This window comes from Venturia canescens, chromosome 5, assembly GCF_019457755.1.
Source record: "Venturia canescens isolate UGA chromosome 5, ASM1945775v1, whole genome shotgun sequence".
Classification (NCBI taxonomy): Eukaryota; Metazoa; Arthropoda; class Insecta; order Hymenoptera; family Ichneumonidae; genus Venturia; species Venturia canescens.
The window spans coordinates 12,448,563-12,473,600 of NC_057425.1; the positions used below are offsets into that span (position 1 = coordinate 12,448,563).

The 25,038-nt window shown below is 36.4% G+C and overlaps 2 protein-coding genes across 3 annotated transcripts; both read left to right on the forward strand.

The window, feature by feature from the left end:
• Positions 1-11,505: 11,505 nt before the first annotated feature.
• On the forward strand, positions 11,506-13,999 carry LOC122410598 (protein piwi-like). 2 transcript variants are annotated; one of them, XR_006260984.1, is made up of 4 exons: positions 11,690-11,879; positions 11,964-12,135; positions 13,387-13,609; positions 13,738-13,999. XR_006260984.1 is itself a non-coding variant. In XM_043418855.1 (3 exons), the coding sequence occupies exons 1-3, from the start codon at positions 11,550-11,552 to the stop codon at positions 12,129-12,131; spliced, it is 378 nt and encodes a 125-aa protein (XP_043274790.1). In that variant the 5' UTR covers positions 11,506-11,549; the 3' UTR covers positions 12,132-13,336. The 2 variants fall into 2 exon arrangements, 1 of the variants encoding a protein (XP_043274790.1); XM_043418855.1 differs by lacking the exons at positions 13,387-13,609; positions 13,738-13,999 and adding an exon at positions 11,506-11,557 and having other exon boundaries at positions 11,678-11,879; positions 11,964-13,336.
• A 7,356-nt stretch (positions 14,000-21,355) lies between these two features.
• Positions 21,356-24,939, forward strand: LOC122410984 (pre-mRNA-splicing factor 38B). The gene is made up of 6 exons (XM_043419492.1): positions 21,356-21,691; positions 21,962-22,245; positions 22,723-22,874; positions 23,062-23,484; positions 23,851-24,090; positions 24,526-24,939. Exons 1-6 carry the CDS (start codon positions 21,658-21,660, stop codon positions 24,590-24,592), a joined length of 1,200 nt encoding a protein of 399 aa, XP_043275427.1. The 5' UTR covers positions 21,356-21,657; the 3' UTR covers positions 24,593-24,939.
• Positions 24,940-25,038: the final 99 nt, after the last annotated feature.

Here is a 25,038-nt window from a genome sequence, read left to right on the forward strand (position 1 = left end):
CTGGACATCGAAAACTATAGAGTTATCGACCCAACCTTCGAAAACCATGGATCCGTCAACCTAAATAGCGAAAACTATGGAGAACTATACCTGGACATGAAAAACCATGGAGAAATATATCTAAACATCGAGGGAGAGCGGTTGGTCCGATGGACAAAGATTCGGGCCCGCAATCCGCGGGTCCCGGGTTCGAATCCCGGCCAAGACACCAATGAAAAATTGAAAATGTTTTTCAAGTGTTTTCTGCTGTGACCCCGGGTGGTTCGGACTCCACCTTTATAAATCCATGGCCTAACACCTCTATGTGATACGTGTGCGGTCGGTGTACGGCTTTGGGGGCCTCCGTGGACGGTTCTCATCGTGTGCGGATGGCCCTCTAGCCGTGTACTGGCTGGCGCAACGTATCGCAATAGAGGAGGTGCATGATTGAGCACCTCTGATGGAGAGGCGCTTGAGCGTGCTCGCACTGCCACCAGAGGGGATCAACCAAGTACCGGCTGTATCGGCAAGGTTTTCTGCAGTTTCCCTTCGCCCACGGCAAATGCGATACAGTGGGGAGTAAGTCGGCTGCAGCCGCAATAGGAGGGGAAAAAATGGAATAAGGGAATAGGGAGGAATTGTAAAAAGGCAGAATGCCATACACTGGTAAAAATAAAAATAAAAATATATCTAAACATCGAAAAACATGGAAAAGTATACCTAGACATTAAAAACTATAGAGCCATCGACCTGGATAACGGAAACAGTGGAAAAAAATATACCTAGATATCGAAAACCATGAATAAATAAATCTGGACATCGAAAACTATGGAGGCGCCGACTTAAATGTCGAAAACCTTGCAGTCGTTGACATAGACATCGAAAACTATGGAGCCGTCGATCGGGACATCAAAAACCATGGAACCGTCGGCCTAGACATCAAAAGCCGTTAAGAAATATACCTAGGGTCGAAATCTATGAAGCCGTCGATGTGAATGGCAACAACTATCATGAAACATACCTAAACATCGAAAACCATGAAGAAATATACCTAGACATCGAAAACTATGGAGAAATATACGTAGACATCGAAGACTATGGATACCTGGACATCGAAAACCATGAAGAAATATACCTAGACATTGGAAACTATGGACCCATCGACCTAGACATCGACATTCTTGGAGCCGTCGACCTAGACATTGAGAATCGTAGTGAAATATACTTAGACATCGAAAACCATGGAGAAATATACTTATACTTCGAAAACCTGGGAGAAATCTATCTAGAGACCGAAAACCATGGAGCCATCGACCTGGACATCAAAAACTATAAAGCCACTGACGAGAGATGGATTTTGCTTGTGCCCATGGTGAAAAGGGGTCGAGATCGTTTCTCTACTGCGTATGCACCGACACATCATTCTAACCTCGTACGATGACGCGCGTAATTATTTTTTTCCTGCAAGCTTTGCTCATACAAAAAATAAAGAATGTACGAATGTACATTTGGCGTATTCTTCACTTAAATTCAGCACTCAATTAAAGCACGAGTAAAAAAAAGCCCAATCCAACGATATACTCGATAGCATCATACCTACTAAAAGAACATTAAAAAAAAGATTCGGCCACAATACGTGACTCAGATTTCATGGAAAAACGAACATGTGGTATGTCACATATCCTTTAATCCCCGAATGATTCGATAACATTTCGTGAAATTGACAGCTTAAATTTTGAATACAACGGGGAACTGTCACTCTCCAAATTTTCGAAGCATGAACAGATTCATGGAAATATATAGATATACAATTTGTATTATGGCACCAGAAAAAAATATATAGATATATAAAATGTATTATGGCACCAGATTTGTCACTAAAGAAAAAACAAATAAACATCAAAAATGTGTGTGAAAAAATGCAACATTTTTTGATGAAATTAAAAAATAAATAATTAATATCTTTTCAATGCGTTAAGCTACAGAGTTTGTAGAGGTCGCGATCGAAAGATAAAAAAAAATAAAAAATATGTCAACTTGCAGAATTCACTGAAACACTATAATTATTAAATCATTAAAGAAATAAATTTCGAAAGTTATCGAAAACAGCTGAAAAACATCCTCGCTCCTGTAAAGACTCTGGAAGCGACTCGTCATACATAAGAGTCGCTACCGCGACTCTAGATAAAAAAGAATGCTTCAAAAAGTTATTGAAAGCACATTTTTAAATGAAATAAAAATTTCTAGCTTCGGAACGGAATATATTTTTCTTAAAAAGACCAATTCTGGTGAACTTGGTGGACATTATATGTTCTTTCTCTCTCTCTCTCTCTCCGTCAAATTTTGGGGAAAATCAACGAATACATTTGTTTCATTAAAAATCCTTCATATCTTTTTTATTCAAAATGATTTAATCAAAAAACTTGTAAGCAGTATTTATATATAAATAAGGCGAAAAAACTTCACGAAAATGGAAAAAATTCGTTAACATTACGAAAAATGAATTAAATTTCATAATATGATAGAAACATTCAAAATCGTTGAAAAATTAAGGAGATCACTACGAACATTTGAATAATATCAAAATTATTATGAAATGGACAGAACTTTACAAAAATCATTGGAGAAATTATTTTTAAACATCACAATAAAAACATTGAAAAACTTTAAACACCTTATTGAAAAACTTTTTACATCGTTTAGAACTAACACAGAAAAACGATTTGATATAAAACCGAAAAAATTCTCTTTCGGGGAAAAAAATTTGGACTAGTACATCGATGATCGCCCGTTTTCGCATTAAACCTCAAAAAATGTAAACAAAAATTCTCAAACCTCGCAATGAAAATGATTTCAAACCGTGAAAAAATATCAAATATATTACAATCCCATAGCATTAGTGAATAATATTATCCACCAATATACCCATTATGCGGTATTTTCCACGTTAATAAGAGTATTGACGAGAACTTCAAACATTCTACACAGAAAACAAACATCCATGGTTTAAATTGTTGACTATAATTATTTGTCTCCATGCGGCTTCTCATTAGATATTTAATAAGAAATGAAAAAAAACTTTATTTACAAAAATTTCATTTATTCCAGCATGTATGACAGAGCATTCCTTGATAAATCAACCAAATTCTGCATTCCACACTCTGTTAATTTTGGTCCTTGAGCTCATCAATAGCAAATTACACAAAATAAAAAAGACTTTTTTACTATTACGACTTTATTGAAAATTTTGAAATTCTTGCTTACTAATAGTTAATATTTTTTCATAATTTTGCAAAAAAATAGGTAAGAAGGTACAAGAATATATTGATGTGACGAGCACTTTTATCTCGTACGTAAACATTTTTTTAAAGATTGCTTCAATCGAATTTCCAATTTTCTGATTGCAGAGTATAGAGTTTTCATTTTTATTCTTTGAACTTAGCGTGATTGTAGTTAGCTCAGTTTAATTTAACCCGAATAACAAGATTGCTGAACTTTTGAGAAAAAAAACGTGATATAAAATCCCAAAAGTTCCCCTAAGGAAAAAAAGGTTGGGAGAAGTACATTGATGGTCCCTTGTTTCCTGATCATATCACGAAAAGTCTAAAAAAAATTCCATAAAAAAAATTATAAAGCCAAGTGTAACTAATTCGAAAGAACAGAACAATTCGAAAAAAGTTCCACACCGATGCCCCGTTCTTTTTATCTTATTCGGAAAGCTGAATCAATTGACAAAAAATTCCATCTAACTAAGTTACGTGCAGCATTAAAATTTATGATATCAATTCGAGGCCAAGTATTTAATGGTAATTCGGAATATTCATTCTTATGGGGGAACCATCAGGAACTTGAGAGAGTTCTAATGAATCAAAAAAGTTACCATTTGAGTTACGTGCAGCACTAAAATTTATGATATCAATCGAAGGGCAAGCATTTTATTAGTAATTGCGAGATTTAATATTATGAAATTGTTCCATTGAATCCAAAAAAAAATCACATCAAAGGTATTGTAATTTGTTACTCACTTTTCATTTAAATTTTTCATTCAAATAAATCGAGAGCCCTTCTAGGACTGATGGATCATAAGTATGCATATAGAGGGGATTGAGAAAGTTATTTCCACCTAATTTTACTTAATTGCGTTAAATTAATAACAATTACAAATGAATTCTCCTATAATATACAGGGTATATTACTGTACATTGATAAATAAACGAAAAATATTTTGCACAATAAATATGTTTAAGCTTCTAGAATGACCCCCCAGTTTATATTACAATGACGGCTATTTTTACTTCTCCTTTCTTCCAGCAAAATAATTCTATTTGGTATAAGAACTAATCCATACTTTTATTGGAAACATTAAACGGATAATAAATCGCATTTTAGTAAATTTTCAACAGGATTCTGCCTTTCCTTATTTTACTATAGATTTTTATTTGAATGAAAAATTTAAATGAAAAGTGATGGGCCGTACAAGTACTTTTAACACATATTTAAACATAATGTGTATCGACCCAAAATCGACGTCGAATATTGTGAATAATACCAGGGGATCCTGAAAATCTGAGAAGAATCAATTTTCTTCCAAGTCTCTGCCATCATAGAGTAACAAATTACTATACCTTTGATGTGATTTTTTTTTTGGATTTAAACGCTTCTTAGAGCAATTTCATTATGTTAAAACTCGGAATTATTAATAAAACACTTGTCCTCCGATTGATATCATAAATTGTAGTGATGCACGTAACTCAAATAATAAGTCGTTTAATTCATTGGATCTTTCTCAATTTCCTGATGATTCCCATATGAATAAATATTCCTAATTACTATTAAGTACTTGGCCTCGAATTCATATCATAAATTTTAATGCCGCACGTAACTTAGATTGAATTTTTTTTTCAATTGATTCAACTATTAGAATAAGATAATAAGAATGGGGCATCGGTTTCCAAAATGATTTCAAGCGCGATTCTTCGGTTTTTTATTTCTTACGTGGTATTTGATTTTTTTGACACTTTAAAAGATAATTACAGATTTGTATTTTTTACATATTATGTTTTTTCATGATTTGTGAATTTTTTATCGAATTGTTCTTTTGAAATTATTTACACTTGGTTTCATAATTTTTTTTATGGAATTTTTTTTTACATTTTTCATAATATGATCGGGAAACAAGGGCCCATCAATATACTTGTCCCAACCTTTTTTTCCCTAGGGGAATTTTTGAGATTTTTTTACACTTTTTATGATATAGTGCGATACGGAGGATTATCAATGTACTCGTGTTCATTTTTTCCCTAAGAAGTTCAATATTGCCCAATTAAAAACTACAGGTTTCACAGATGTCTAGAAGAAATAGTTTTCTCGTGAGCAAAAACTTATTTATCAAACTTTTCCAATTTGAACATTATTTTTTAAAGCTGTTGTCTATATTCTATAAATAGATCAAACGGAACATGATCAGTAAATCCCCGATATATACTTGTCCATTGTTGTATGATACCAATATAACTTACAAGAGAGATGCACAAATGCAGCACTGAAATTGACGTATTTTGGTTTTCCGATGCAATAACATTCCAGAGAATTCAACATAAGTTGGTGGATCGCTAGGTCGTGTAAGAGACGATCTTTCTGTCACGACCATATTTCGCAATTTCGAATATATAGTATTCGATAATCACCCTCTCTTTAGATCAAGTTCCTTAGAGTTACTGACCGAACCGGGAGAAACACGATCCCACGCACGAAGCCCTCGAACGTCTGCGGACGACTGACGACCATATACTTCTGCTTCTGTCCCAACACTCCCATGAACGTATATCGAACTGAAATTATTGATAGTAGAGAATCTTCCATTAAAAACCCTACGCTCAAAGCTATGATTTCCTCCAAATATAATAAAGTATGCATTTCATTTCTTTCATAAGTGAATTTCTACGAGATATTTATTCCGAATATATTAAAGGCATTCCACGCCGTTTCACTTAGGTAGTGATCCCGACCATTTTTAATTGTTCTTTTTTTTATATAAAATAATACCCTCTGAAAGAAGTATCCACACCAATTTTTAGATCTTTATCTCTTCTGTGTCGAGCGTTATAATTTTCGAAAAAATATTGTTTTTGGAAGTCTTGAAAACGTTTAAACTCTGATAATTCCTGAACTTATCGGGATATGAACAAATATTACCACACCATTTTTTTGTTTTGAAGCACACTTTTACTTAAAAATAAAAATGAACAATGTTAACGTTTTTTTTTACTTCTAAAGTACAAAACATTTTTTTTAAAGGCGAGTGCCATTTTTCATTTTTTCCTAAAAAAATTCTAAAATAGAGTTATCCATTCTACGATTTTTAAAACTGAGCTCATCGTAGGCTTATTTTTCCTTGCATGTTTTTTTCAAATTAATCATTCTTTTTATTAGAGAATTTTCATTATATAAGCCCGAATGATTTTAACGATATTAATATTTTTAATTTTGTTGGAATAGGGCGAAAATATAATAGTAAATTTATATACAGGGCTCACTCTGGGTGGCAGCCGGATTTTTTGGGGTTGTTTTTCTCACACGAGATCTCGCTCATACCCACCAGCATCGTATTCTTCGGCTCATTACAAAAATATTGCCATACAAAAAATCCAAAAAATCATAGTCAATCGTCAACAGGGAAGAGATTTCCGTTGTCTACCTTCGAGACTCCGTTTCACCTGATATTAATTATCTGAAAGAATATCGACGTAGAAAAACATTTAGCAAAGAATACTGGAGTATCTCTCTCTCTCTCTCTCTTCCCTCCTCTCCACTTCAATTCTTTTTGCTCGATCAATTACTAAGTTTTATGCCTCTGTCTCCAATACACTCATACCCGTTTCTCTGGCTGATCTTGAGAGGGAACTAAATGGTCTTGCTGTGGCTCAACTATTTTTCGAGTTTTCTACTATAACTGAAGATGAGGTTTCTAAACAGTTAAATGAACTAAAATCTTTCTCACTCAAACCAGGATCTGATGGCATTTCTGCTTTTCAATAAAAAGAGCACATTTATCTCTAGCAGCCTATCTCACTAAATTACTGAATGCATCAATTACGCTTTGCATTTTTCCTTCAAAATGGAAACGAGCATTTATTAAACCCTTGTCTAAGGTCAAATTGCCTCTTTCACCGGCTGAAACGCGCCCTATTGCAAATCTACCTGACCTCTCAAAATTATTTGAAAAACTTATTTTTTCGCGTACATATGATCATGCTATCATGAATAACTTGTTTGATCATTTTCAATCTGGCTACAGGCGGTCATTCAGTACGCAAACTGCTCTCCTGAAAGTTGTTGAGGATACTAGATGTGCGTCTAAGGAGGGTAACCTAACCATTTTAGTTTTGCTCGACTTCAGTAAGGCTTTTGATACTGTGCCACATTTTAATTTACTACTCAAATTAGCTAAACTTGGTTTTCATCGTATGAAATGGTTTCTGTCTTATCTCTCAAATAGATCTCAGGCGGTTATTGATGAAAGAGGCAAGTGCTCGAATTGGTTGAGCATTACAGCTGGAGTACCACAAGGATCCGTTCTTGGGCCAATCCTTTTTATGTTGTATATTGTGACGTAACGCCCTCCTGAACGACCGAATCGACTCGATCCCGAACATAACCTCGAAAAACATCGCGACGCGGCGCGATGTTTTAACCGAGCGCGTACAACGACCGGTGAGACGCATCACTGTTGGCCAGCTGCGGCCGTACTGGTGGGCAAAAACTCGAACTATTATATTTTTTTTGTTTTATTAATAAAAACTAAACGCAATTTCGTAAAATTATGTAAATAGGCTCAAAAGATGCGGAAAATTATAACGGATCGAAGAAAAGTAATGAAAAGATTATTTCTTTTAGAAAATTGGTGTCAATTCAAATAAAACAAGACGCGTGTTTATGACGCATGCGCGGATAGAGCGTTAATGGGCTATAGGACGCGTACGTGACTTTTAGCAATTGTAATTATTCGAATTATATTAAACGAAGTAACAATGCCAAATCAAAGAAGAAATTAAATAATTATTGATCAAATTCAAGTTTTTGTTGTTAAAAATCACACAAAGCTGAAAAACGTGAAAAGCGGTAGTCGGGCCAATAAGAGAAGGCGTTAGAAATAGATGCGCAGAACCGGTCCGAAAACCGAAAATTCGGCGTTTGATAATTTTATGGTGGGGACACAGGTATAAGAAGCGCTGCGCGACTCATTCGGCAGGCAGTCCTTCCTCAAAATTCTGACACGGAACCAAAAGGCTAACCTCAAACATTCTTCCTGATTTTAGCAAGCAATCTAACCTATCCAAATTTTTCCTGGATGCCTGGATTCTCGGAACGATTCGGCGACGTCTCGATCCCATAATCCAGGGTCCACCCCTAACCTCTAGATTTTCCAAGCTTTCCGTTGCACGGAGTTCTCGGAGCGATTCGGCGATGTCTCGATCCCATAACACGTGTACGGCAAGTTACCTTAACCTTCCAAATGCTCAGACTCTCGGAGGGATTCAGCGTTTGTTCCTTAACTGAACTTATTTTTTTATTATTATTATTCTTTTGCTTGCTATAATCAGGGATGATTTTTCTTGTAAATTAATTTGTAAATTTGTAAATTCTCTTTTTAAATTCAAAGTTGAAATTAATCGAGTCCGAGTCAAACAAAACCGAGATTTCTGTAAATTTTGTAAATCTTGTAAATTTTAAATAATTCAAAAGGCCGCGGTACGAATTTGAGGTTATATTGCGTCAAATTAATAAATTTCTTTTATTGTATAAAATCGAAACACTTTTTAATTATCGAAACTACTATTTTTAAAAGCGAGCGAAAAACGCGTAAATTAAAAATTGATCCATTCGAAAACGGCGAGCGCAATCGAATTTCCCCTAATAATTGGCGAACACAATCACAATAATAAATCAAAAGAACCGAAGATCCTGTGAAATCAATCAAAATTGAATAAATCGGAATTGTTAAATTCTTCAAAATCGAAATTCCGCGTTCTCACGTTTCTTTCATACCTGCTCCTTTTAAAATTAAGGTAGCTCGAACCGACGCGTGGCGGCGTTCAGGCCAGGTCGGCAAGAGCATTTCGTTACAATATTATTAATAAATAAAATTATATTATATAAATATATACATATGTTATATGCAAACCAAGAGCTGGTATTGCCCCCGCTGTGCGCACATTCTCTGTCTCTCTTGCTCGGCGACGCACAAGGAGAGCGTTCAGCGTAGTGCATGCCGTAGCGTGTGACAAAACGTAAGAAATCGTGCAAAGTACGTAAGTCCAAATGTAAACGTGCTTAACTTACGCCCGTCTGTCTCTAAGAAATGAAAGTTCCCGAAATGATGGATTTTAAATCACTAACGTTATATACATATCTCAGGATCGACTGGACGGATTTACTTGCAACAAAGATCAATGGAAAGGGAAAACCCGAAAAAAAATCGTCACCAATTTTCAGGTTCTTTCATGAAATTGTTTGTTTGTGAGAGCCGTTTGAAAATTCTGTGTCGTCATAAAACCGGCATTTTCGCGTATATAAGAGTAGCGGCAGGGCTTGCGCTGGCTTTTCTTTTGCGCTGCAGTTTTTCCTTTTAATACTTGGCGTCGAGCCGCTACCGCGTCTCTTGATAAGGTGAAGTGTCGAAAATGTGCCGGTGATCCTAACCAGAAAGATTGTGAAGAAGAGATAAAAAAATGTGTTAACTGTTCTTACCGAATGAGTAGGTACAAAGAAAGTGAATTGAGTGTGGACTATGAGACTACGGACAGTAAATGTGAAATATATGAACTTATGATAGCAAGGGCACAAAAAAATACGGTAATTATGCAGTTTGGCTACTTTTCCGAAAATCAACGGAAGACATTTTTTTTTAGCATGGAGCAACTTTGGTGTGTGTGTGTGTCCACCTGCCCTAATGTGAATTCCTAAATAGTCTGATATACGCCAAATCCCCGCATTTTTCCAACAACTTCAAAACCCCATAACTCATGGTTTTTATGGAAAATGTTAGCCTCCCCCGACGAAATATCACTTACTATAGTCCAATCAATAACTGCGAGAAGAAAAAAAAAATTCCATTGATTTTCGGAAAAGTAGCCAAACTGCATAATTACCAAAAATACAACATATAATAACGAATAACAATTAACCAGCACCTGTAACAAAAATAAAAGGAGGAAAGAAGATTGTATACCGATGCTAAATGTCCAAGAATTTTTAATACACAAAGATGAGATTGATAAACTAACATGTGATAAAAAACCAAAAATACTATATTTAACTGAGACGCATGTAACAGATGAGGTTCAAAACTTTGAATTAATGATAAAAAATTATGATTTAGTTAAAACTAATACAAAGAATGGTAGAACTGGGGGTGTCTTGATATATGTACGACAAGGAATATGGTATAAGATATACTACGCTCGGATAACATAGACTTAAATATGTGGATCAATGTAATACAGTTTTCAGAGAAATATAAGAAAATAATAGTATGTAATGGTTACCATTCACCAAGTCAGAGTCATGGTAAATTTATTGACTTGATTGTAAAAATAAGTGAAGGACTAATTGATATAACTCGGTAGAGTCTCGGGACAAGTACATTGACAGCCCTGTCGTCTGCTGGCCCGAGCTCGCCGAGACTATCTTTTCTTTGAATAAAACGATTCGCGATGGTGGAGGTAAAATTGGCATGTCATTTTGTTCAATTACGGAACTCCTGAGTCATCTGAGGCTTTGAAAATTGAACTGGAGATTAATTAATAAATTCTCTTTCAATTCCACCCACAATCAGCATGATCGGTGGCGTAATTGCTGAGAAAAAACTTTGCATGGGCTCAAGATTATGCAAAAGTTACCAACACATTCAAGAATTTATGTGTCTGTATTTACAACACCATTAAAGGCACTTTGATGCTATCGAGTTTCTGATAGGTTGGATCTGACGACATCCATTTACAGATGTTATGATTGGTTGTTGATGATTGGAAATCTGACGACAACTTCAGAACGTAGCACGGCAGTACAGGAGACATTTAAATAAAAAGACGTAGCACGGTAAGGCCTGCTACACACGGTCAATAATATTGCGCAATATAGGTGATTGCACAATATTATTGAACGTGTAGATGTAGTATTGAAACATTGCGCAATCATTGAACAGAAGTTTGAGCTATCTTAAATTTATGGCGCACTACTCACCATACAAACTTATTGTGCAATTTTACTGTGCAATATCATTGACCGTGTGTGGTAGGGTCGAAATTGCCCGAAAATAGCGTCTTCGCGATTTCCGGTCGGCCGAAAGTCACTAGCCGAAAAAACTGCAGTCGGATAGTTCCAGATGTAAGCATAGATGTCACAGTATGTGTTTTCATCGATAATTCGAAAATTACAATCTCGGCGACAGGGGTTCTCATATGAATACATAAGACACATATCCGAGACTTGTTTTCGTAGTTAACGTCATGTTGACGCGTGAGGTTATGATCCCCAGTGTGCTGTTGCTTGAGGAGTGTGATTAATGAATGAAAAAGTTATTATTGACTTAAATGACAATTATTAATGACGTGATGAATTAGTGTTGTTTAACAACAACAACAATAATAATAATAATAATAATAATAATAATAATTTTTCATGAATCCTTATTCAGTGGAGAATTTATTGGAGGGTTACAGCTCCGAAGCAAGATGCAGCCAGAGGACACTAATATTCAAATATCCATAAGTTTCGTTGGTGACATGAGAAAGGGCGACGAACACTACATTCAGTTCTTCAACATAATAATGCGCAAATGCCTTGAGTACTTGAATCTGCAGCTTGCCGGGAGAAATTACTTTGATACTCAAAACCAGGTGAAATATATTTGAATAATTTTATCTCCAATTTTCTCTTTCACTGTCCACCATAGAATCATAACGTCGTTGATCTTTTTGAAGGTTGAAGTACAGCAATACAGATCGTCCCTGTGGCCTGGTTATGAGACTTCAATATGTCAAATGGAACGCGATATTCCGATGTATGCTGAGATCACTCACAAAGTTATGCGTCAGCAGACATTGCTCGATATCCTCAATGATTGTTACAATGAACATGGCAACCAGTAATCAGGTAAAAATTTCGTAAAACTCTGTCCAGCGACTTCGGGAAAGCCACCAGACGACACTAGATAACGCAATGAACGACAACCAAAATACGTTTATTACAATTCGAACGTTTGGTTGAAATTTACTTCTCATTTGTGTTTATTCGATCATTCTTGTATTGTGAGGAAAAGGCGAGAGGAGATGGATATTATATTTAAAAGAAGTACTGTTTCCCTGATATTCATTAACGTTTTCATTAGTTTTATAGAATTTTGTGTAAAAAACAATTTGCTTTTTTGATACTGATAAGAACTGACAAAATCGAGATAGAAAGAGAAAGAGGCACCATGCGCGCCAAAGAAAGAGAGCACCGCCCCTTGCGTTCGAGCCCATGAGCCACCATCGAAGCACGCAGCACGGCAGTACCTCCCGAGCCTGCCTTCGATCTACCGCGCTCGCGCACACCCCTGACACTCTCAATCACCGCTACGCGGCTATTCAGCGGAGACTCTCCTGTTTAAGTCACAACACCACCGCGAGGTGGCGCACGAACGATCAGATTCGCGTCAGCCGTGCGTTCCCCGGAAGAGAATATAAACGGCAAAGATCGAAGCCGAGATTGGATCAAATTCGAACTCTCTATGGGTTGAGCTATACTCACTAGCACTCCCAGTGATTACTCTCTTCTCGTTACACGAGACCCACCAGCACGACGTCGCATCCCGAGGTTGCAGCAACGCCGCCACCGTGGAAGCTCATCCCGAACTCGGGGCTGAAATTCCGGCTCACTCGTCCACCCAGGGCTACGCTTCACCCGGTCTCACAAGCCGCCGAGATCAGCAACACCAGGGAAGGCTCTCCGCACACACCACCGTGCCCGGTTCCTCCGGTCAGCTTCAAAGGCTCACGGTGGCGGGTTACGACAACTTACTCTCCATTAATTTGGCGAGAACGCCTCTATGTACCCGATCCAAAGGATCAAAATAATAACCTTTGTTAAATAAATGAGGTGTTTCACCTCCTTGAAATTGAAGACAAACAAAATTTCGACTACTTCATTCCACGAGCGCTAGGGCTCGCCGTCATCGTTCATCACTCTTCCCTGCTCTATTGTCGCCGCCAACGGATTCAATCTCGTTGCTTCATCGCCCGCTGCGTCTACCTCGATCTCTCTCTCTCTCTCTCGAGCATTCGATTTTAAACAGATACTGACTCAAATCCGAAACGACGACTACTTTCATAAAATATTCATTTGAATGTATTTACTTATTCACAGGAGAGATGTAAGGCTCGAAGACGTTGATTTTGACGTGTCCCCGAGATCGATATTTTCGCACGCTGGCATTAAATTTCTTATCTAGAATATTATCTTAACAAATATCAGCTTCTCATAAGACAAGAGTCACAGCCCATGCTCTTGTTCAGATCGAAGGCGCGCGATTGCCGAACTGTCCTCTCTAAGCTTGTGTATCTCGTACCGGAGCTCTGTTGATCAACCGGTGAGTCTTCTTACAGAATATTCGCGACTTATTTGTGACACTATTTTTCACAAAAAAAATCTATTTTTCAATAATTCGTCGTAACTGACTCTCATCCTTTTCTGCACATTATGCACTACTATTGGCAGGTTTAACCGACGACATGCGCCAGAATTTTAGAATGATGCGAGAACTTGGGACACCCACACAAGACTGAATTCAAACGGTCGAATACAAAAACTACTCAGCTTCAACCGACGACTTCAAAATGAGTGTTATAAAAACGGTAGCCTGCGGCGTTATCTGACTAAAAGCCCCCACAGTTCTCTTATGAAACTTTGACGAACACCAGGACCATTTCGATTAAACAAAAAGCTGTAATGAAAAATAGAAAAAATTATTTCTGCAGTAGTTCGTAATTTGTCTTCAGTTTATTTTCTTTCTGGGAATCCTTACTCCTTCTCTTTCCTGCTCATTTCTTTTGAGAAAACCCTACTGGGAAGTGGACGGCTAAGGATCGAGGACTTTTTGGATTGTTTCGTCTTCTAATTCTTCGATTTCTGTCATCAGAGAATTTATTAAGGAGCATGCAGGAAATGCTTTCACTTTGGGAAACAAGATTTCTGTTTAAATTTAAATAAATCGAAAAAAAAAATTTGTCGAATGAGGGAGTCGATCCCGGGTTCCTCCATTCACCATGATCCAGTTTTTTATTCACTACGCTATCACTAGCCAATGACTTCTTAGAAACAAAAGGTATATATAAATTGTGTGGTGAACGAAAGGGATATATAAATTGTGATTCAATCTTTTTCTTCTATTCATTTGTAGATAATTGGGAATAAATAAACAGCACTTAGTTTAATTTGCATTAAAAATTTTATTACAATTCTTCTTTGAATAATACACTTATTTCCGATTAAAAATAGTTTTTTGTTTCATTATCTTCTGCAACAACATTATTATAATTGTTTTTTCCTTTTCAAAACCGTTTTATTAAAAAATTGTCATCGTGCTGGTGGTGCTCTCTGTTTTTTTGCTTTTTTATATCGTGCTAATAATTTTTTATTATTTTTCATTTTTTCCAAGTTAATTATTGTTCAGAAACTTAAAAATTTAAACTATGAACGAAATTAATTGTAATGTTTCTGACAACAAATTGAAACATCCATACAAGATGCTCGGGACCATTTTTGATGGTTATACCTATCAAAAGAATAAATATTATGTTAAAAGTGATGGGCGTATAATAATAGTACATTACGATACGTGTGACTTAAGCTGCCTATTATTGCACGGCGTGAAGTTGGCGCCCGAGCGCGTATAGCGAGGGTGCTAAACGCCGTGCTATAATAGAGCAGCTTAATTCACGAGTATCGTATACTATTTTATAGCCCGTATGACATAAAACGGGTTTAGGTCATACGGTGCTATAAACTATGTTATACCTACAGAGGAGTAAATTCACAATATTAATAATAAAATGTACTTACTTTTTTCCATTCGGCCCTGCTGCCTTCTGCATATCTGTTGAGCATTTAATTGCCCCCAAGAGTTTTCCAACCGAAATACATTCACTGTCGCATCTTCTGAAGAATCTTTGAGCATATCCGGGTTTTGCTCAATTGCAGCTACGACCAAATCCGAGATGTTGGTTATCTGTTCCTGGGCGTCTAACTGCACGGTTATCGCCCCATCCCGTTTATCATCGTTGACTGGAGCTGAAAATGAAAAAAGAAATAAAAATGGAATTAATTTTATTTAATTGCTATTAGGAGATTGTTTAAAAAATAATGAGTCTGTTAAATTTTTCATCATACCTTGGACCCCATCGATTAAGTCGTACTTGTAAAGGCTTGTAAACAACCGTGCTCCGAAACCCAGGAAAGAGCCACTGGCATCATACAGCGAATGCGAAAAAAAAATGAGCCAAGTGCAGGAGCTCAGTGAGTGGAATCTCAGGTTGGATGATAAGCTTGTACGTAACCGTTCCGGGTAAGATATTAACACCCGAAGTTATTCATTTCGGACAGCGACAGACAAAGACTACTGATGCACAAACCGACTGGGCTCGTGACATTTGCAAGAATCAAATGTACACGTCGAATAAGCTGCAGAATTGGTGTGTCATCGTTCCCAATCGTCAGGCACGTGACGCTGCTATACGAATTACGGTTTGGGCACACCAGCCGGAATTAAAAAAATTACTCTTTACACAGCTTCCATACTGTCGTAGGTTTCGAGCTCGTAACACTTACGAGAGAAAACAATAGACACTTTGAAAATATCATTATTGGTTAGTCAGACCTGGCCATTATTCTGATCGATAATGGTTTAGAAATCAATGATTTTTACGTACGAATACAAAGTCGTTCGAATATAGAAAGCGATCTAAACCTTGATTGCAGGATTCTTCTCGAAAAGTTTCGTGCTTTTTCGAATAAAACGGGTTTCTCGTTTTAACTCTGATAAAGAATCCCTTAAAGAAGAAAAATCGATAGTATATTACGATACGTGTGACTTAAGAGGATGGATTAGTCGGTATATCGCAACCGTGAGTGCGAGAGAGATAGCTGCAAATTTCGAAATCGAAATTCTTTGACACAGTTTAACCGATTTAAAAAAGGCTCTGTCAGTCGATTTTTGCCATCGTTCTGCGTAGGCTGACAGAGCCTTTTTTTAATCGGTCAAACTGTGTCAGAGAATTTCAATTTCGAAAATTCCAAGTGAGGTTAGTCGACTGATCCATACTCTTAAGTAGTCGATTATTGCACGGCGTGAAGTTATCACCCGAGCGCAGCGAGGTAGCTAACTAAAATCGTAGACGATGCAGCCTTTCTTCGTAGTAACCAAAACTAGTCCCCATTGCAGTATGTACAGAATCTAAACAGGATTTTACAATTGTCAAGTCAAAGTATTACAAACATGGAACGGCTGATTGCAATTTTCTTATACTGTCGATTCAATCAGCGAAGACTATGACGTCAAATAAAAAGGAAAGGTAAACAATTAGAAAATGAAACAAATACATCAAAATTGAAATAGATATAGAGCATTTTAATAAGATAAATGAGTTCGCTTTTATTTTTATATCGTGATATATGCCATTGCCCGATAGGTAGAGCCTAAAACAATGATAAATGACTCTACGGTTTGAGCATAGTGTATTATATGTACTTTCAATTCTTTCAACTTAATATATATTGAAGCAATATATCACTTTGTTACAAAAATATGCCAGTATCCTTTCCAATTCTTTGATTTCATCAAGGGTGTTGAAGAGTGTGTAATAATACATAATATATGATGCAATTATTGATATGATATTAATTCATATTTAGAAAGGCTTTCTACATTTTAACGACATTAATTAAAAATTGATGCATCAATATTAATAAAATCTCTAAAACAGAGAAGATTGCTGTTTGAAAATTCTCCGAGCTAATGCTTCGAACGTTTTGACCATGCGGTCGACATTTTCGGAGCACTAGTATTTGGATAAGTATATATTTTCGAAGCAGATTGCTCGGGAAAAAAAAAATTGGAGACGCGATCATTTAATTAGAAATTATAGATCGATAGCATACTTACATTACACAATTATTACCTTTTGTTGGTTCGATGCTGGACGATTAGCTACATATAACACAATACACTTAATACGCTTAAATGTTTTATATCGCACTCGATCGCTCCTCGACGAATTTTTACTTCTTCTTCTTCGTATGGTAGGGGCCCTCTATGGTCAGGGGCTATCCTACCTGGCCACAAATAAAAACATTTCGACCAACGCTCGATGTGGCTTTACTTTTTTAGTGTAAGGTGTCGCTGTAAGTCTTTTATGGGTTCGATGTGATAAGATGAGCGCATTCCTTCAAAGGGTCGATCTTTTTGGTTCTTATGTGTTTTCTTTCCCTTTTACTTTTCTATTTTCTCTTCTTTTCCTTTTCTTTTTTCTTCTCTTTCCTTAGTTTACTTCTTTTCTCTTTTATTGTTTCTTTTTTCCCTTTTTTTTTATTATTTGTGTACACGTGTCTTCATATATATTCTTTTTTTTTATTCCTTTTTCCAAATATTCATTCAGAACTCAAGTTCTATTGCAATTATGTTTTGTTTTTTTTTTTCGTTCTGAATTAAATGAAAGCTGTCATGCTGCGAGGGGGGGGGGGGGGGGTCATGTATATGTCAAGGCACATATGTGGCTGATTTCTCTTGTGAAATTAACTATCATTTCTAGTATTTTTTTGATTTTGAGAAAGCTAGACTTTGTATTTCAAAAGGCGGGAAGACGTTGTTGTTCATTAGGCTTTGTTAAGACAAAGCCTGATGGTGCTTGCTATTTGTGTTTCCGGGCATTCCCAGAAAATATGGTTTAAGGTTTGTATATTGTTACTACAGATACATAGGGGTGAATCTATGAGACCGATTTTGTTCAAGTGTTCATTTGTACCTATATGACCGGATCATATTCTATTTATTATAGTAATAAAGTCCCTCGATAGATTTTTCTCTGCAAACCATGTGGATTTGTTGTTCCTTTCCCTGAGTTTTCCGTAAATTTTGCCTTTTGTTTTGAAGGTGTTATTAAAAACTTGTTCCTCTTTTTCTTTTATTGTTTTTATGCACATTTTGGCTATCGTTTCTGGGGGGTTGTAGAAATCTATTTTTTTCCTAGTATTACAGGCACCAACTGCTAACTCATCTGCTGTTTCGTTCCCCAGTATTCCGCAGTGAGAAGGGCACCACACAAAGGTGATTTTTCTCGCTTTTAAAGTCAGTCTGCTAACGAGGGATTTTATTTCTAGTATCAGTGGGTTGGTTTTCGTGTTTATTTCTGGAAAGTTAAGGGTTGTCGGTACACTAAGTGAGTCTGAGCATATTACTAAATTCCTGTTAGCGGTAATTTTAGAATATTTGAGCGCTTATATTATTGCATATGCTTCGGCCTCAAAAATAGTGGCAGAGGGGCTTGTCTTGTATGACTCTGAGTATTTTATTTCCAGGATAACGAAGGCAAAGCCTACGTGTGTCCCTCCGATTTGTTTGGAGCCATCTGTGTATATTTGTTGCCAGTTTGGCCACCGTCTCCACGTTTCCTTTTTGAAAATGTTATTGGCGGACTTTCTATTTCCATTGTTTATATTTATTCCTATATCTATAAATATGTTTATAGGGGCAATCTGTGGTTTGATCGGTGTTTCATAACAGGGTGGTCTATCTGTTCTGTAAGCGCCTAATGTGTTTGGGACTAGTATTTCCCATGAGTCGAGTAGGAAAGATCTGCAGTAAGCGGGGAGGTTTTCGTTTTTGTTGAGTTTTTCTGCTAGGAATTGTAGTTTTAGAATCAAAGGGGGTAGTTTTAATGCATGTACCCGTGAGAGATATCTTATAGCTAAAAGTTTAGCTCTATAATTGGTAGATTGTTCGTTTGCTAGGTCTCTTAATATGTTAGTTGGCGTTGATCTAAAACAGCCTAATATTAGCCTCAATGCAGCGTATTGAGGTTTTTCTAGTTTATTAATTGTGGAACTCGATGCGGAGTGGGAGCAAAAGTAAGCCCATTCTATTCTGGCTCGTATGAGTCCTTTGTACACCATTAACATGGTAGTGGGGTGAGCTCCCCATGCTTTATGTGCGATAGCCTTTAAAATTCCGATGCTCTGTGTAGTTTTTAGTCTGATTTCTTCAATTAATGAGATCATGGCCACTATTTAAAAATCTGCAGAAAAATCTGATTTTTTTACACAGCATAGAAAAATATTCGAAAATTACGGTAAAAAAAATTGAGGGGAGGTTACCGAGCATTTAAGCAAGAAAATAAGTATTAAAAATTCGACATCGTAGTGGCAGTAAATGGATCGTGATTTTTCAATCAAATTTAAGGGATCGTAAATGCTGGAAAAAAAAAATTAAATCATATACGTATTCGTTGAACATTTATCTTGTTAATGGCGTTATAAAAATATCAGGTCACCGAAACTTTAAGAATGAAATCATAAATTAACTACGATTATCGCTCACGATGAATCGTTGAATACTAGGTTCGGTACGACATCGGCAACACCGCTCTATCAGCTGTTTATATATATGTATATCGACGTATATCGTGTTTAGTTGTGACGTGCTTACATTAGTGTATCGGTACTGTACAGGCGTGTATACTTTCTCGGTATAATTAATAGAAAAATGTTTTTTGTTTATATTTATACAAATATTGTGATAACAAAAATATTTGTAATCACAAATAATGACGTAACCTCAAATTCAAATAAATTGTTGGTTATGTGTATCAAGTCATATGTGAGTGACAAGCTATCAGTTTACCGTTGGCAAGGTAGATATATCTCTCCACCAACAACAAAGTTGCCAAATCAAAAAGTTAACTAGTCAAATTTTTACTAATAATGATATTTTTTTTATAAATTGATAATTACAACGGACTAACTGATTAGTTATGTTGATTTTTAAATCTATAAATTTTGAGAGAATATAATAGCACCAATCCCTTATCATGACAAAAAATTCAGTTGTTCAAAGCTCGTGTGGTGGGCATGATCTCATTAAGGCCTTCCAATTTAATTTGGTGTCTAAAATTACCCCTAAAAATTTCGCGGTTTGTGAGGCTCTGATACTCGTTTCTTTAATCTTAATAGAGAGGAGAGATGTGTTAATCCTCTTTCTCGTAAACACCCATTTACTTTTCAAGAATTTTCTTTTTTCTTTGTTCAAATTAAAAAAATAAAAGAAAAAAATTCTTGAAAAGTAATGGAATTTTAAGGAAAAAATCCCCGGAGTAGCCCAGCCAAGGAGCGCAATGTTTGCCATCCATGTAGCCTAGGCACTATAGCGAAGTGAGGATACCGGCCGAGCGAGATAAGCGATATAGATTTACTCGCTAGGGCTAAAATAGCAACTTAAAAATTCAATTTCTCAATAAATATTGCTAGTCGCCAAAAATCCTTTTAGGGGAAGTCTTATATTGTTATAAAGAAGCAGTATGCAAAATTTCAGCTCAAAATTCGGTTTCCGCTTTTCGGAAGTACAGCCTTATTTTCATTCATAAATTACACTCCGCATGCATTAAGGGTGAATGATACAAAAGTCGAAATAATTAGAAATTAATCAAATTTGGTGATAATGTTCTTCAACATCAAGTGCGAAAACACAATTTTTTTCAAAATTTTCTTCTGTTTAGTTATCGAGTAATTACGCATTAAAGCAGATTTCTTATGCCTGGAATGTATACCTATATATATGGAAACGCTATGCTTATACACGTGAACTTTAGTGATCAATTACTCGATAACTGTACAGAAGAAAAATCTTAAAAAATTTGTATTGTCAAATTTGGCACTAAAGAATATGTTCACCAAATTTTATAAAATTCTGATCATTTTGAATTTTTTTATGTTTTTAGCATGGTTTAGCATGGCAACATTGTATCGCCTGTGCAATATATCCTTAACACTTTGGGGATCATAACATCAAATGTCATGATGACGTATCGTACAACTACCCACAAACAAGTCTCGGAAGCGTATCTATTCGTACGTATTCATATGAGAATGAGAACCCCTGCGGCCGATACTGTAATTTCTGAATTATCGACGAAAAAGCTTATTGCGACATCTGTGCCTTGTTTCTACAACTATCTTACCCCATTTTTTCGGCTAGTGACTTTGGCCGACCGGAAATAGTGACGGCGGCCATTTTCGGCCAATCTAGTCCCTTACCCAATCTAGTCCCTACCGACAGCTTGGTGGCTTGGTATCAGTTATCAATCAGTCAGTTTTACTAGTTTTTTTACTCTTACTCCTAAGTTCCATGCATACGGGGAACGGGGACGCGTGTGTTAAAAACACGAAGCGATTGGCGTTGATTTATTAACGTTATAATTCCCGACAATTTGACGGGCACTCGAATCTGGAATCCTTAATAAGTGACGGGTTTTCCATGGAATCTACCGAGTAGCGGAAAAACATCGAAGTTTTGCGGAGTGGCGACGCCGAGGCCCAATCTTGAATGCGAGGGCTTTTTTGTACTACACATAACACATAAATCAACGGAATATGCAGTCTCAAGAAATGGAGGCTGCTGATGGAGGTAAAAACCTGTTGTTCATTCAATTACGTTCCACAAAAATTCATTACTCCAGATTTTGAACGAAAAATAATGAAACTCGAATCGTTTTCCTTGCCAAAGTCAAAGTCACGCTTAACCTTCCAATTGCCCTCAAAAATATGATAAATGCTAAGACAGTTGATCACCAAAAACGTTCAAAGCACTCAAAATTATTGAATTTTCCATTCATCAACGTTTTGTGACTTAAATGTGATATTCAATTGTGGCATTTTTTTTTGCAATAACGATAAGGTTCACCATGGAACGAATCCAGCGGATGCGAAGAAGAACGCAGGTCCAATCTGAAGGAGGGTAAAAAATCAAATGTTTTGCCCCTGTGGGGTAACGAAAGGACCATGAACTTGAATCCATTGATTTTAACCAACATACAATCTTCTCACTACTTCAAAGTTAATCTGTACGAGCTTAAAACTTACCACGAAGTCATAGACGAGATTTATTACAAGGTATCACATTTGGAGCCATGGGAAAAAGGCAGCAGGAAAACTGCAGGACAAACCGGCATGTGTGGAGGCGTGAGTATGTTTTAAGGCAGTATTCTCAATTTAGCATCTGAAGAATTTAAAAACTGTTTCAGTTGTGTTTAAACAGTTAGAGCATTGTTTTGTATACTTGATTGGTTTGAACTTTTCAGTATTTCATGAGAATACTTGATTAATAATAAGGAACAAGTCTTGAAATAATTTTTGCTTTCTGTGTAACAGTTTTTTTTATGTATTGTGTGATTTTTTATATTTTCTAATGTCCAAAATCTGCAAAAAATCACTCTTGCCATACTGCTAGTTCGCTTTACAATAAAAAATGGATCGTATGCACAAACGACTGGGTCTTAAAACTGTGGGAAAGATTGGGCTCCGTTACGTTTTTGTATCGAAATCTCAATATTTTCTCATATTTTAGGACTAGCACCGTCTTGATCAATATTTTTTATAGTAAAATGCGAGCAAGTGAAAGACTGACATGTGGGGTTGTAAATTCAGCGTTTCATGCAGGTTCGCGGTGTCGGAGCTGGTGGAATAGTCTCGACGGCATACTGTCTCTTATACAAGTTATTCACCCTGAGGTTAACTAGAAAACAATTGAATGGTCTCATTAATCATCCGGATTCTCCCTATATCAGAGCACTCGGATTTATGTACATTAGGTAAGGAAAAATTTTTGTTTTCTTCTATTAGTCCTGCATTAATCCTAATAAAACTTTTTGAAAGAATAAAATCAATGAAATATTTTTCATAATAAATGGAAAATTATTTTTGAAACACGTGATTCTTTAATATTATCGAAGCTTTCCATAACATAATAGAATTTTTCTTTTCTTTTTGTGAGCACAGATACACACAACCTCCTGCTGATTTGTTTTCCTGGTACGACGAGTATCTCGAGGACGAGGAGGAAATGGACGTTAAAGCAGGTGGAGGTCAAGTGATGAAACTTGGCGAAATATTGAAACAGTTCCTCACGAAGCTCGAGTGGTTTTCGACATTATTTCCGAGGATACCGGTGCCTATACAAAAAGATTTGGAGCATCGTTTGGGCGAGCGATTTCCTCAACAAACGGCAAACGCGAGAAACGCCAAGCCACCCATTATTTTAAATAATCACGGTGGAAAGTACAGTACTAACAACGGTGGTAATAATGCAGGACGTAAGGACAACGGCAATGGAACTACGAGAAATCACCAACAGCCAAGGCATATACCGGACAGTGAGGCACAGTGGGGAGAAGCCGAAAGAACGAGCCAGTGGCGAGCCAGGTGCGTCTACGTGGTATGAAAACAATCACGCTACTAATTATTTATCGTTCGATTTAATTAATTCGACCCGAAGGCCTTACTAAGAAAATCTGTTGTGTGAATGAAAAGTTGGTGAGCTACGATCTCGGGACGTAAAAAATAGGAAATCGATGAAAAAATTGGTATTTGGAATGTTCTAAGTTTCAGTGCAATGAAAAGTATAGGGGAATGTGAGAACTATTCGAGATAAATATCTTTTGTGGAGTTTGTCGAAAATGCTTTCTCAAATCCTCTGAGGTCGTTTCTCACTGCCGTATGAGGGCTCGAATCACCAGCTCAAATCAAATTTATATATCGAAGCTTCCTCGTTGAATTATTGCATTGCAGATCCGATGAGGATCGCAAGGAGAAGCACAGGGAAAGAGAACGTGAGAGAAAACGATCGCGAGATCGAGGCGAACGCGACTCGCGTCGCGACAAGGATAAGGAGAGAGACCGACACTTCAGGAGATCGACGAGTCGCGACAGAAATCGGAGACAGCGCGAATACAGAAGTCGCAGCAGAGAAAGATCTCATCGTGATCGTAGCAGAGATCATCATCGGGAGAGAGACAGACACCGTGATAGGTGGGTATTTTTGAAACAATCAATTTTTCAAATTTTCAATAAAAAAATTTCAATTTTCTATATTGGTGCATGAATTTTTACCCATAAATTGGAGTATTTTTTATGATCGAAGAAATTGAGGATTTTTTAAATGAAACTCGACGAAAAATCGACCAATAAATTTTACGAAATATGATTTTCAAATATCTTCGTTAGATAACATTTTTTTTATACTACTCGTTCATGATTTGCTTATTGTTACCATCGACTTTTTTTTGTATTTTTCAATCAATCTTCGGTTCGAGTGAAGTAATATTTTTTTTTCAAAATCAATCTATAAATTTAATGAGGCGAGCATCGTTGAAAGTGTGCAATGAGAACTTCACTGTCGTTCGTGTCGAAATACCGTATTTCAGCCTTCATTTCAAATTCCTTGATAACTTTATTTGTTCGCAGACGAGGTTCGCCGTTCGACTACGCAGCGGAATTGGCGCGCGAGCGAGAGAGGCAACGAAGAGATTGAGTAATTTTAAGATGTAACGTTTGTACAACTGTACCTTATTGAAAATGTAAGAGAAACGAAAGATTCACATTGAAAAGAGTGGGGAGTACATAAGAATCGATCAAGTTTCACACACAACAACCCAAAAAAAAACGATAAAAGTTGAAGAATAAACAAAAGAAAATTCAAAAAACTTAGAACCGAGCCATTTAACACACAACTAAATGTATGCGAGTGGTACCCCTCGATTGGGGTATTAGCCTAAAATTAGTTCAACTTGTAATGTTATTAATTTTATCACCATGTAGTTTACATGTTTTTTTTTTTTTTTATAAGAAAACTAAAAAATAAATAAATTCATGACCGTATACGATCACTTTTACGAATTGAACAAAACGTCTGGAAGGGGGACTAAATTTTTCTGTTTTTTGTGTAAATTTCACATGTTTTTTACTTTTTCGTTACAA

What these genes read in the sequence shown, in the direction of transcription:
- LOC122410598 (XM_043418855.1), top strand. An exon ending in ACTTTGATACTCAAAACCAG is followed by an intron (nt 11,880 to 11,963) that starts GTGAAATATATT and finishes ATCTTTTTGAAG; the next exon opens with GTTGAAGTACAGCAATACAG.
- LOC122410984 (XM_043419492.1), top strand. Translation starts at nt 21,658, where the DNA reads ATGCAGTCTCAAGAAATGGAGGCTGCTGATGGAG. An exon ending in AATGGAGGCTGCTGATGGAG is followed by an intron (nt 21,692 to 21,961) that starts GTAAAAACCTGT and finishes AATAACGATAAG; the next exon opens with GTTCACCATGGAACGAATCC. An exon ending in AGAGACAGACACCGTGATAG is followed by an intron (nt 24,091 to 24,525) that starts GTGGGTATTTTT and finishes ATTTGTTCGCAG; the next exon opens with ACGAGGTTCGCCGTTCGACT.